Source organism: Castanea sativa, chromosome 5 (assembly GCF_040712315.1).
Source record: "Castanea sativa cultivar Marrone di Chiusa Pesio chromosome 5, ASM4071231v1".
Classification (NCBI taxonomy): Eukaryota; Viridiplantae; Streptophyta; class Magnoliopsida; order Fagales; family Fagaceae; genus Castanea; species Castanea sativa.
This window is the reverse complement of record NC_134017.1, coordinates 64,595,862-64,609,280: the sequence shown is the minus strand read 5'-3', so window position 1 is coordinate 64,609,280 and position 13,419 is coordinate 64,595,862. Positions and strand designations below refer to the sequence as shown.

The 13,419-nt window shown below is 33.5% G+C and overlaps 1 protein-coding gene across 1 annotated transcript; it reads left to right on the top strand.

Moving 5' to 3' along the window:
* Nucleotides 1–3,991: 3,991 nt before the first annotated feature.
* LOC142635616 (calcium-transporting ATPase 12, plasma membrane-type-like) lies at nucleotides 3,992–13,052 on the top strand. Its single transcript, XM_075809750.1, has 4 exons — nucleotides 3,992–4,269; nucleotides 4,599–4,736; nucleotides 5,289–5,624; nucleotides 10,836–13,052. The coding sequence occupies exons 1-4, from the start codon at nucleotides 4,108–4,110 to the stop codon at nucleotides 13,050–13,052; spliced, it is 2,853 nt and encodes a 950-aa protein (XP_075665865.1). The 5' UTR covers nucleotides 3,992–4,107.
* The last annotated feature ends 367 nt before the right edge of the window (nucleotides 13,053–13,419 follow it).

Genomic DNA, 13,419 nt, shown 5'->3' with positions numbered 1-13,419 from the left:
CTGTTGAGCCAAAATTCACTATTTCACATATAGTTTTCTTAGGTTGACTTTTTGTATTTTTTTTTATTGCATTTTTATCTTTACACACCATTTTAAGTAAAAAACATAGTTTTACACACAAAAAATAAAAAATTTAGGATAAAAACACTTTTCATCCTTTATGTTTAAGATGTCCACAATTCCTCTTTAAATTTTAAAATCAAGCAATTGTTCCCTTAATATTTTGAAAAATAGCAAATATGTTATATTGTTGTTCTCTCAGTTAAACCCTAATGAAAGCTTATGATTTTAAAAATATTTCATTGTGTAATGTTTAAAATACCTCCGCTAAATTTTAATATCCCAAAAATGTTCTTCACGTACTTTAAGTTTTAGATGGTAGTAATGCTTAGAAAGTTGGAATGATGATATAAGGTGTTTTATTTATTACCTAGAGAACATTGATTTTGTAAATTTAAATATTCGAAACTTATAATTTATTTGATGGAAAATTCGATGACACATTCCTTTTTTTGTTATTTTTTTTAAATTTTTTTCTTTCCTAAAATGGGTGTTCATTAATAACTAAGTAAACTAAATATTGCACTTAGACTCATGTAGAATGATAAAGAAGAAAGTATGAATGACAAAATTTTTCATTGTATATGGTTGAAGGTATTTGATGAAAAGTTTCAATTGTAGTATATGACATCATTTATTAAGAAAATTTAAATATTGTAACATGTCTTAGTAAAAATCAATTGCTTATTGTTGAAAGATGATGATATTTATTAACATTCTTAGAAGTTTTTAGTGAGTGAATATTGTCTTTAGTAAATAAGTACTAGGAAATTATTATAGTAAAATAGATATTCATATGTTAAATAGCTACCATAACTTTCTATGTGATAAAAATTCTTATACCAATGAGATTAATTTTTATGACATATATATATATATATATATTTTTTATTTTATTTTATTTTATTTATAGAGTTATACTTCTTCAAGTAGAAATTTTATCTTAACTTTTTCACTTAAGGGTATATTTGGTTGGGTAGATGTTAGGGAGAGTAGAAAAAAAAAGGAGAGACAATAGGAAAAAAAACACTTGATGGTTGTTTAATAGGGCTCGAGTATTTTCTCTTCGTACCAATCAAAATATTTTCTTTCCACGTTAGAGAAAAAACGGAACAGAAAACACCATGCCAGCCAAATACTAGATTTGCCGTTCCCTTTTCAGTGTATCTGACTATGCATATTTTCTATGCACTGAATTACGTTCACACCTCACACCTCACACTTTGTTCTTTTTTTCCTTTCAACGTCTTGCCTTTTTGTTCTTTTTTTCCTTTCAACGTCTCGCCTTTTTATTATTAAAATTTTTTTTTGGCTGAATTCGTCTTGCATTTTTTGGCTTTTTGCATTTTCCTTTTTTTAATCAACGGTGGTGTTATCAACTGGGGGTCCTTTCACTCTTTATTTTATTATTATTTAAGAAAGCACCTCAAAATAGGAATAACTAAACTAGTGATTATTAATCAGTCAGTTTTAATCAACGGTGGTGTTATCAAGTAGTGATTATAAATCAGTCAGTTTTATATCACCTCGATCTGGCAAAGACTAAAGAGTCCACTTGATCATTAGGATGTGACTGGTCTAGGTCATGGCTTGCAAGACATGCATTGAAATTTCTGAGGTCGATCGGTGCATGACATTGATTTGATGCCCAACACCACACCAAATCAAGTTACAACTTACAATGCCTACAAAATGGCAAATACCACGATATTTACCTCTTTTTTTTAAGGATTAAGTTAATGTATTCCTTTAAGTTATTTATTTTAAAAAATATTTTTTTAAAATTAAAAAAACTGTCAATATCATTTTTAGAACAAAAATATTTTAAAAAATGATTAATTATTGTGTGTCCTTAGGGCACACATTAATAAAATCATTTTTTTAAAAATATTAATAGAAGAATACGATGAATTTACTTGAATAATGTGACAGATCTAGTTCTCTGTCCAATCATAAATGGCCATGTCATATCACTAAATTTATGTGATGCATTAAAAAATAAAAAACCAATTAAAATCACCATGTACTTCTTAGTAGGTCTCATTATGAATAGGAATAACTAAACTCTTGTTTCTATTTTTAGAAAACAAATGCAAGCTAATGGCGTAGCATAAGCCAAACTTTTATTATAGGACTAGTCATATCTCAATAAGGTGAAACATTTTCGTGTAAAAGAATGGATTTCTTTCCTGCTCCAATTTTCACGGCAATGGTTATATTTGCCGACCCCCAGCCAAGTGAACATTGTGTATGTATGAACAAAGTTAAAACCGCGTTGGTAGTGAAAATGTCAACATTGGCGTGCTACTTCTTATCCCAGTGTTTATAAAAAAAGTAATATTAATTATAAATTGATGATGATATAGGCTTGTGAGAAATATATTGTGAGAAAAATTCGAGTTATTAACTTATGAAAAAGGTCGTGTTATTGGCCTACCGCGTTAAGCTCCACGAGTGACAATGGACACGTGGCTAGGTGAGGAAGCTGGACTGAAAAGCTCACTATCCACAACATATAGAAAATTTTTGACAACTCTTTCTTAAAAATTATCATAATTACTCTCAAAATAAAGTTATCATCACTTTTTATTGAACTTTATGTTTTGATTTTGTGTTTGTTTGGGTAGTGCGTCTGCCACATGTTTTGTGGTTTTTTTCTTTTCCCTCAATTGAGCGCTTTTTGCACTGTTCATGAGAGATGAACAGTGCATTTAGGCATGTGAACAGTGCAACGCGCGTGAACAGTAATTTTTTTTTTTTATTGTTTTCAGTTTTCAGCAAAATAAGTTGCATCTAAACAGACCATGTTAAGATTTTTTTTCTTTCTTCCTTCTGTGTTTATTTCTTACAAAAAATATGCTAACATTTTTTACACTAGTTGATGTGCTAAGCTTATAATGATTTTCATCTTGGTTAACTATTAACATTATATTTTTACATATCAGTAACAATTTTCATCAATAGGTGTCAAATTTGTTGTTGTTGTTTTTTTTTTTTTGTTGGTATATGGACCTTCTCATAATGTTTTATTTTATTTTATTTTAAATTTCACAATAAATTTAAGGTGGCAATCTTTTATTGGCGGGTTCTTATCTGAACTTATCATTGACATTTCATTTTTACTTACCGCTAACAATTTCTCAAATAAGATTGTTTTGAAATTGTTGTGTCCCTGTCATCATTCATTAGTTTAATGAAGCTGCCGAAGGTAAATGATAAACAAAATTTATTTATAAATAGTTTAGCTAGAATAAAAATTTAAAAAAATTTTATCCCATTTTTAGTGTTTTACTTTGTTTTATTTCAATCATAACTTGTCATTTATCATTTTTTTTCTTCTTCTCTTTCCTGATGAAATAATCAAAATTTAAATTGGTTTCTTAAAACTCTAATTCGCATCCTCTAGGATTGTCCTTCACCTTCTGCTCACTCATGTGACATACTTGATAAATTAATTATAGTTTGATGAAATAATAATACCATATTTGTTTTTGTGGAGCTCCCCAAGTGACAACGGGGTCGACGTTTCCGCCGTTATAAGTCGATATCATGATTCTTTTTCATCGTACACAGTGCATGTCATCAGATATGGCGCTTAATGATCTTTTTTCGACTCAAAGTCAGTCAAGATGATATGAAAAATGGAAATCTAAAGATTGATAACGCGGTTAAGTTTTCTTCAACCTAGCATTCTTAATTTCTTTCTCATTCCTTCGAGGCTTCAACGAAGTTGCATTCAGTCTAAAGATTAATTTCTTTTCATATCCTTTCTTTGTCATTTCGACGAAGCTGCTGAAAAACTTTCATTTCTTATTATAATCTTAGTGAGAATAGTTTGGGAGATGTTGTACATTGTCATCTACCCTATAAAGCTCTTATTCTTCTCCATCAATACAGTTATTTCTTCAATCTTTTCTTTTTCTCCATAACTGTTTCGTTTAGGTTACCCTATTTATTTTTATTTTTATTTTTTTCCTTATTGCAGAAAGTGTCTTTTCCAGCAAGGTTTGGCATACTGTGGGGTGCCTAATTTAGACAAGCTAAATAATGTCAACCAGCAAAAGCTTTAGAAATGAGGTCCTTGAGTCTCAGCAAACGGTCTCTCCGGGAGGAGATGGATCTGAGAAAGGTTCTCTTTTTCTCGACAGGCCTGCGGCCTCATCATCCATTTCCTCATACAGCAATATCAGCCCAGATGACACAGGAGCAGTAAGTTTTCCATATATGTTTTTCCCTTGGAACTTGGGTCTATCTGTAAGGGATCGATAGTGAAACTTTGGTTTGTTTGTCCTTAAGCATTTGAATAAATCTAGTCACACGCCCAATATCACAGCATATTGAAGTGGTTGACTACAAGAGTTAAGGCACTTTTTTTTTCAACACTTATAGTTGATTGTTTCAACATGTTACGAGGTAAGAAAATGGATGTTTCGATATTGTTTTTGTTGAAATATTCTAACTTTGAAAGACTTGCTCTGAATTCCGTGAAAATTTTAATGACCTGAAATATAAAGCTCATATTTTGGTTCTTATTTTAGGTCAGTGGTGGCCATGGTGGAGAAATAGAGTCTCAACAAACGGTCTTGTCAATGGCCAGCATAGCTCCAGGAGCAGATAAAGCTGACAAGGGTTCTCTTGCTGTAGACAATATCAGACAGGATGACTCAGGAAAAGCAGTAAGTATAAGTTCTCTATTTTCTCCCCATGGATCTATATATGGTAAAAAGTATACCTTTAATTTCTTTGAGCTTGGCTTGTTTGTTGAGCTCTCACAAGCCAAAGCCATGAAAAAAGAAGAAAGAAAAACCGCTGCTTTCTTGTGCCCTACTTGTAGATGAATGACCTTTAGTAATCTCTTCAAGAGACAAGAGGTGATGAAGTATGCCTTCGAGTCATGAACTAAGTTATAATTAGCTTCGTTCAAGACTCGAAGGCTTACTTCATCACCTCTTGTATAAAGATTTTAACCCTGTGTTTTGATGGAGGGACATGAAAAAAGGAGAGGAGAATAGAGGATAAGGTGATCGGAATATACTTTCTTAATGCTGGTGTCTGCCTTCAAGTCAACTGAGTTCAAAAATCAACGTAGGTTTGAATGGAGGAAGATATGGATAGACATCACCTTTACCTATATTCTCATTTCCTCTCTCTCATTTTTCTTCTCTTCCAAACATAACATTAAAGAATAGCAAAAATACTAATGTATAATCTAATTGATATTTTTGCAGGCTGAGAAAATCTCAAACAACTGTATTGGTGATGCAAAACTGCAACAAGCAAACGTTGCTGGGGTGGTAGAGGAGGACTTGGATTCAATGCAGAAGGTTGGAGGCATCCAAGAAATTACAGAGGCTCTAGATACAGATTTGGAGAAGGGAATATTCACTGGTCTTGAGCTAGATCTATGCTCTCAACGCATAGCTAACACACTCTCCCCAACACAAGCTCCTGCCCCAAACCGTTGGCAACGGATTGTTTCAATGCTACGGGATCGAAAACTCAGTGAATCTGGGAAAGGTTCTGTTTCTCTAGACAATGTCAGCCCCAATGACACAAGAGAAGCAGTAAGTTTTTTTTCTCCTGTGGATCTATAGTAGTAGATAGTGAAACTTTGGTTAATTTTTTTGAGCTTACAAGTCATATACTTGATCTGAATTACATGCTTACTTTGTCTGTTTGAAAATTAAAAGTCCTTAATTAAAGATAGAGTTCGTATTTCTTTTAGGTCAATCTTGGTAATGGTAGAGACCTTGAGCATGCTTACTTTGTATGTTTGAAAAATTTAAGGGCCTTCAAGATAGAGTTCGTTTCTCTTTTGGGTCAGTGCTGGTAATGGTAGAGAACTTGAGTCTCAGCTATTCATATTGTCAATGGGCAGTATATCTGAAAGACACCGTTGGTACGAAATCGTTTTGAAATGAAGGACCAAATTCACGTACTATAAGAGCAGATAAAGATGTGGAAGTATACGTTTTCTATTTTCTAAAGCATTTAAAAAAAAAAATAGATTCATCTTATAATTTTTACAAAAATCATTACAAGTCATCGTGAAATTATATGTTATCAAATTGAAAAACAAAAAAAATAAAATAAAATAAATCATAAAATAAATTTGATCTCTCTATTTCTCTATAGTCTATAGAGATGATTGATAATAAAACTTTGGTTTGTTTAAGCTAGCTTGGGTTTATACTTTATACTTGATTTGATGGAGCCATATACGTACAAGTTATGGACTCACGAGTCACGGCCAAGATTTATTTTTTTCAACTGACCTAAAGAGCACTGAGGGGGAAAAAATCACAGCTATCTTTTGCATTCCTTGTAGATTCCGAGAGAGGCTTTCAAGTAGTGGAATATAGGCCGAAAGTGGGCAAAACCAAATATATATATATATATATATATATATATATATATATATATATATAAAATTTACAGGCTAAGGCCGGTTGTGGCCATGTGCAGAAAATACAGATAAAGGCCGGCTGAGGCCATGATATTACAAAAATGAAAATAGGCTAGAGCCATCTGATTACAATGCTAAGGGTTGTAAAGAGGAGGCAAAGCTGAGTGAGGTATTTCGTTGTGAAATTGGACCTTTGAGGTATTCTGGAACTCTTCCTAGAATTGGACCTGCTGAAGACTGGAGTCTTGGCTTCTTTATATAGGCTGGAGGGAGCCTTGAACGCTGGCTGAAGATTGCTGAAATTACGGAGAGTAAATTGCTTTTACTGAGGTGAAAGCTGTTTCCACCGAAAGCAATAGTAATTCTGAATGATTGTGTCGGTGAACAGTAACTTTTACTGTTCCAATGAATAGTGACTTGTTTACTGTTCCAATGAATAGTGACTTGTCCCCTTGCTTTTCCGGATTTGGTCACCGTTGAAATAGTAACCTGTCGGGGAATCTGCTGGGTGCTGGTACTGTTCATGATGCGGGTACTGTTCATATCAGTGGCTGGTGCTGATTCTGAATAGTAACCGTATTTAACCTTATCCTGAGTTGCTGGGTCAGGATGCTTTAGTCAGTATCAGGAGCATCTGATGGATACCCATCATAAGGATCCCATGGGGAATCGTCATCAAAATTGTGCTCGTGATATCTGGCATAATGGTTGCAAAGTCCACAATATATCAATGGCTCATAAACTGGTTCCTTTGTGATGAATCGGTTGAGATTAATGTAATCAACCATGTGGAGATTCAGAATAGCGGCAGAGTAGGGTTTGTTGGTGAAAACAGTAATTCTTCCTGTGTTACCAACATGATGGTAGTCTCTCCATAAATCTTGCATTTTATCAAGGATTTCATTGGTGGAATGCTTTTTCCAACAGTCTGCAAGAGTGTATGGATATCTATAGGATAAGTGGAAATCTCCTTCATACCAGGGCCCTTGATGGGTATGGCCATTAATGAGGACAAGATGAGTGGATGGTTGGACTGTCATCCAGTTGTTTCTTTCCCATTGTGGGATTGTGCTCCAGCATCTGATAGAAACAAAAAGACTTTTGACTTGTTTCACAACCTGTTGGATGATCTGTGGAAATTGGCTGATCTAATCATGGCTTGATAGTTTGATCATTTTTATGAAGCTATATTCGAACATTTTTGATAACCAGCTAGGGTCCTTGTCAGGTTCTACTTCAAAGTTTATGAGGAGTCCTGGAAAAGGATGTTGTTGCTCATATACTCTGAGGCTGTTCCCAAAATACTTCTCCCACTCATTTTGGAATGGGTTATCACCTGTATCCCCTATATATATATATATATATATATATAGAAAAAGAGAAAAGTTAACAAACACGTTTAAGGGTATTAATTTAGAATATAATTTTAAAAAACTATTTCTAAAAAAGAAAAGAAAAATCAACTAAATTTTATGACAAATTTTTTATATTTTTCACGAAAGTGGTATAATTTTTTTTTTCTAAAACAATTAATTAATTCTCTAAGAACACCCATTAATCAGACCTATAAATACTTCCTTTTGTTAGATTAAGATAATTTGACTCGGTTAATTAATTCAATTACTCAAATTGATTAATTAGGTTAAATTGCATGCAAATCGTGAAGACACCAACAAATTACCAATTAAATTAAAAGCAGCGAAAATTAAATTGATACGATGATTTGTTGACAAATGGGAAAAACTTTCGCAAGACAAAAACTCCACTGGGTGATTTTAAGATCACTACTTTCAAGAATCTACTAATCAACAATCAAGCGGTTACAAATATAAGGAATCTTACCACTACCCTAGCCTATTTCGAAATACTAACCTACAATTGAACCCTTGCTTCAATACCCAATTGGACTTGATCTTGTAATAGTATTTTTTCCCTTGATGCACAAATCTCCAATCTGTGACTAACCATTTTGCATAGATTCCAGTATATGACTAACTCCAGCAACTTGAATGGATATTATTGGTTACAAAGTTCTTCACTTCATCAACAATGAAGATCAGAAAACACTTGATTACAAAACCCTATGGCATACAAATGAGTAGCTTCTTATAGAGAAAATAAAACTCTTGGTCTTTGTATCCATGTGAGACGGATTTTTAAAAAAGCCTTATATATGTCTAGGGTTGTGAGGAAAAAAAAAAAAACCCTAAACACATATATCAATATGGACCAAAATTTAGATATAGAAATTCTGAATTCGTAAAGCTCGATAGATCGTGCTGGTGTTGAGCTTGCCCAATAAATCTCGATTGATACCATCTGTCGATCTATTTGTCGAGCTTCAATAAAATTTTTTTTTCTTCATTTGTTTTTTGGATCAATTTTCATGTTTTTAAAACAACCACTTGTTGTGTATCAAACTTAATTAGATCTACCCAAATTACACATTAGTATTAGTCAATTACATATGAAATATGAACTTAAAACCTTTGATGTGAAAAACTCACAAACTTGTATTTACCCTGTACGTAAAGGGCCTTGAAGACGCTTGTCATATCTTAATTAGGGCAAACTTCGGCTCAATCACATGATGGTCTTGGCTTGCTTTGAATATCTTGGGGCATATTTCGACTCATAGCCTTGCTTTAAACTGGCCCAAGTTCTTTCTCTCCTTTTTTTTTTTTTTTTTTAATAATTATTTTTATTTTTTATAGGTGTTTTGGAACTTTTGGTACAGGTTTTTACCAAGTATATTAAAATACGACCTGAAATGTTAAAAAGTGCTACTTTTTCCCGTAAAAAAATTGCAACATAAAAGTGAAAATGATTTATCTTAGAAAAACATTAGGTTGTGTTCAAAATATTCGGTCAGACCTAACTCAAAATAAGTGTCCTTGGTAGATTCAGTCTACATCTATGTCAAAACTCAAAAGTCATTATAGTCAAAGAGTTGTATATTTTGGCATCATACCATTTGGTTTTCTATATCCAAAGGAGGACAAAGCAACACATACAATGAAATATTTCTCTCATCATCCATTTCTAAAGAAAAAGCATGTGTAGAAAAATGCTTTTATTATTATTCTTTTTTATTTCATTTTATGTTACAGTTTCCGCTTTACAACATCTCAAAATTTTCTAGTCACCTTTCCTTTCATAAATAACAAATGGAAACTATAATCATTTGTAATTAATTGCAAGATATTTGATTAATTACACATTGAAAATAAAATCTTAAATGCAACTTGTAACTTGTAACGTAGACTCTTGGGGCATGTTTGTTATGCTGTAATAGGTCCTATAATAAATTATTATTTATGTGAAATATTTACTCGATAATTTGGTTTCATATTTATTGTAGTGAATAGTTGTTTCTTAAAAATAGTTATTCTTTAAAGTGAAGAGTAAATACTCCTCTCCAAAATTGACCAAAAATGTTGTATAAAAAAATAACTGTAAATGTAATAGTTCATTACATTATCTTTTATATTTAATAGTAAAGATTATTATTGCCTCTCCATTTAATACACCAAACTTGTCTTAGTCTTTGGTCATTCAATCAATTTGATCTTTCTGTTTATAACATGAGAGCATCCCATGCAATTAGTCCATGACCAAAAAAACACTTAGAGAATAGTGAGTACTCCTTAGTATTTTGGCATGGGTTTTATTTCAAGGAAATTATTATTTTACATCTAATAGTGTTCACATTCTTCCACATCATGTTTTTTATTCTTTCATATCATTTGTAAAATATAGATATTTGGTGTGAAAGTGTGGGATATTGGGTTTATTTCACATCAAAAAGTGTGTGTGTTTTATTTATTCATTTTATTTTTATCAAAGTCTTCACCAAAAAATAGGGTTATATAATGAACCAATATATTATCCAAGAAAAAGAACGTAAAAGACTATATTGCTACTTTAATATTCTATTTCCATAAGAAGCTGCCTTGACATTGCCATGCGGAAAAGTGCAGTGGTAGACTGGCAGTGCTCAATTAGAATTGTCAAGTTTAGTATCTTCGAATCAAGTTTCAGATTATGATTGTTTATTCTTCTGGGCTAAATATAAGATGCAGATTTTAACTTGATAATGAAAACAATTGTTCACATATTAAGCATAAGGATTAATTACCATATTTGATCATTTGAGTTATTAAATGTTTTCTTGAAGAGAAAACATGAAAAGATAGAAACTATGTTTTGTAAATTTTCGCATCATTTTGCTCCCAAATGAGTTACACATGGCAGTATGGCACACAACCATTTCATTGAGTTAGATCACAGTTTTTTTTTTTGGTATTTTATTGTAAATAATTATGTTATTTGCAAAACTCTAATATATCATCTCATTGTTATTTATCAGGATTTGGAAATCTCATCTGCATCAGCTCAAGTCTCCATTACTGTAAATGGTGAGAATGACAACTGTGGCATCCAAATAATTGCAGAGGCTCTAGGTACTGATTTACAGAAGGGAATCCCTGGTCTTAAGCAAGATCCATGTACTCAACACATAGATATAGCTAATTCATCACCCTCCCTAACACAGGCTCCTGCACGAGGCTTCTTCATATCACTCTTAAAAACATGCAATGATTGGATTATTTTTCTTCTCTTCGTGTATGCAATGCTCTTACTTGGCTTTGGGATCGTTATGAAAAGCCCAAACGATTGGCATAAAGGTGTCATCACAATTTTTTTCATCATGGTGCTTGTGGTTATTCATTCCTTACGGGGACTTTGGCTCGAACGGCAGATATCAAGAAGGCAGAATACTGCGGAAATGCACCAAGAGGAAGTTGAAGTCATTAGAGAGGGAAGGTCGCTGAAAGTATCCATCTCAGATGTTTTGTTGGGTGACATAGTATGCCTCGAGTGGGGATCTCTAGTCCCTGCTGATGGTTCGCTCGTATCTGGTGAATACATAAAACTGGATGATGATCTTGACTCCATCATTAACAACCAAAACCCATCTCTGTTCTATGGTCCAAAGGTGATTGATGGAAAAGGTCGCATGCTAGTTACATCAGTGGGCATGAACACGACATTGGGTGACTTGTTAAACAAGGTTACCTATGGCGCCCTCAACAAGACCCCATTACCAGTGCAACTTGATAAGCTGAACACTGGCATACAAATTACAGGGCTTTTACTCTCCATCCTCATCCTTGTAGTATTCTTCTTCCATTTTATGCTTCAAAGGAAAAGATTTCATTTTAGCCTCCCCGATCTGAAGGGGAAAGCAATTGCCAGTAAAGAGATTATGGATACGAGTAAGAAAATTTTCTTGACACCAACAAATGGGAAGTTCAACATGTTATCAACTTCAATTCTTACGTATCTGTTTGGAGTAACAGAAGGGATACCATTTGTGGTCACTCTTGCCATTGTTTATTGGAATAAGAAGATGCTATTTGGTAAGGCCACTGTTCAAGAACCTTTGGCTTGTCTCACCATGAATTCAGTCACAATTGTCTGCATTGACAAAAGTGGTTGGCGATCAAGAAACTCAGAGGCAGCTGACTCGACAAAAAGAGAAATAGAAGCTTGGATAAATGCTGGAGTTAAGATCATTCTGGTTTCAGAAGATGATGTCTCAATATTGGAAGACATAGCTTGCAAGTGTGGACTACTTCCCAATGCAGATATATTGAAGCTTGAGGCTAAAGAATTTCAAAATTACATCAACGAAGAGCAGATGGATGAAGTGGATAAAATCATCTTAATGGGAAGTTTAACCCCTTCTGACAAGCTCCTTCTAGTGCAATGTTTGAAGAAAAAAGGTCACACAGTAGCAATGGTTGGAATTAAAACAAATGTGATTCCAGCACTAAAGGAAGCTGATGTAGGGATCACTATACAGAATTTTAGCAGTGAAATGGTTAGGCAAAGTTCTCACATCATCATCGTGGATGGAAATCTCAGTTTCTTGGACAGTCTTGTGGCTCTTGTCAGATGCGGAAGATGTATTAATGACAATATTCGCAAGTATTTGCAAGTTGAGCTCACCATGAATATATCAGGGATGTTGCTAATCTGTATCACAACAATGTTTTGCGGAGATTCTCCAATTACGACCATCCAATTAGTCTGGGCAAACTTTGTTGTGACTCTTCTTGGTGGCCTTGGATTATTGACTGAGCCACCATCAAAGGAACTGATGGAAAAGCCACCATTGAGAAAAACTGAACCGCTTATCAACATGGCCATATGGAGAAACGTTGTCATCCAAGCTCTATATCAACTTGGCGTCTTACTGACATGCCAGTTCAAAGGGCAAACCATCATTGGCATTAATAAGAAGATTAGTGATACCATTATCTTCAATATTTTTGTCCTCTGCCAAGTCTGTAACATTATAAATGCAAGACAAGTGGGGAATAAGAATGTGCTTCAGCCCTTTCCTCGTAACCCCCTGTTTTTGTTGGCTGTGGGTGTTATCCCGGTACTGCAGGTGGCTTTTATTGAAATTGCACACATTCTGGTGGCCAATGCAAGCTTGACTTGGATTGAATGGTTCATTTGTCTTTCAGTCGGGATGGTTTCGATGGTTATTAATTGTCTATTGATTGGGTTATAAAGTGCATGCACTTCTTGATAAGCAAAACAACTTGTCGTGCATCACATGAATCACAAAGGGACATGTCGCGTACGTACATATTGATATCTTTCATTATCGATCTGTTGAAGCTAGCTACGAATTGTGCTGTACATTAGAAGAAGCTATTTTAAGTTTGTAACTTATATTACGTGTGATTTGCTTTGACTGTTATTACTGGTGTTAGTTCGAGAGTCAAGATTTTTCGAAACTATAGATATTGTAAAGGTTATATGTTGTTTAATATAACAACTTCTGTTGCTGTGTATTTCATTATTTATATGTACTTATCTCTTAAATATATGACCGATATTTTGAATCCATTCTCTCATGTTTCACACATTTGTTT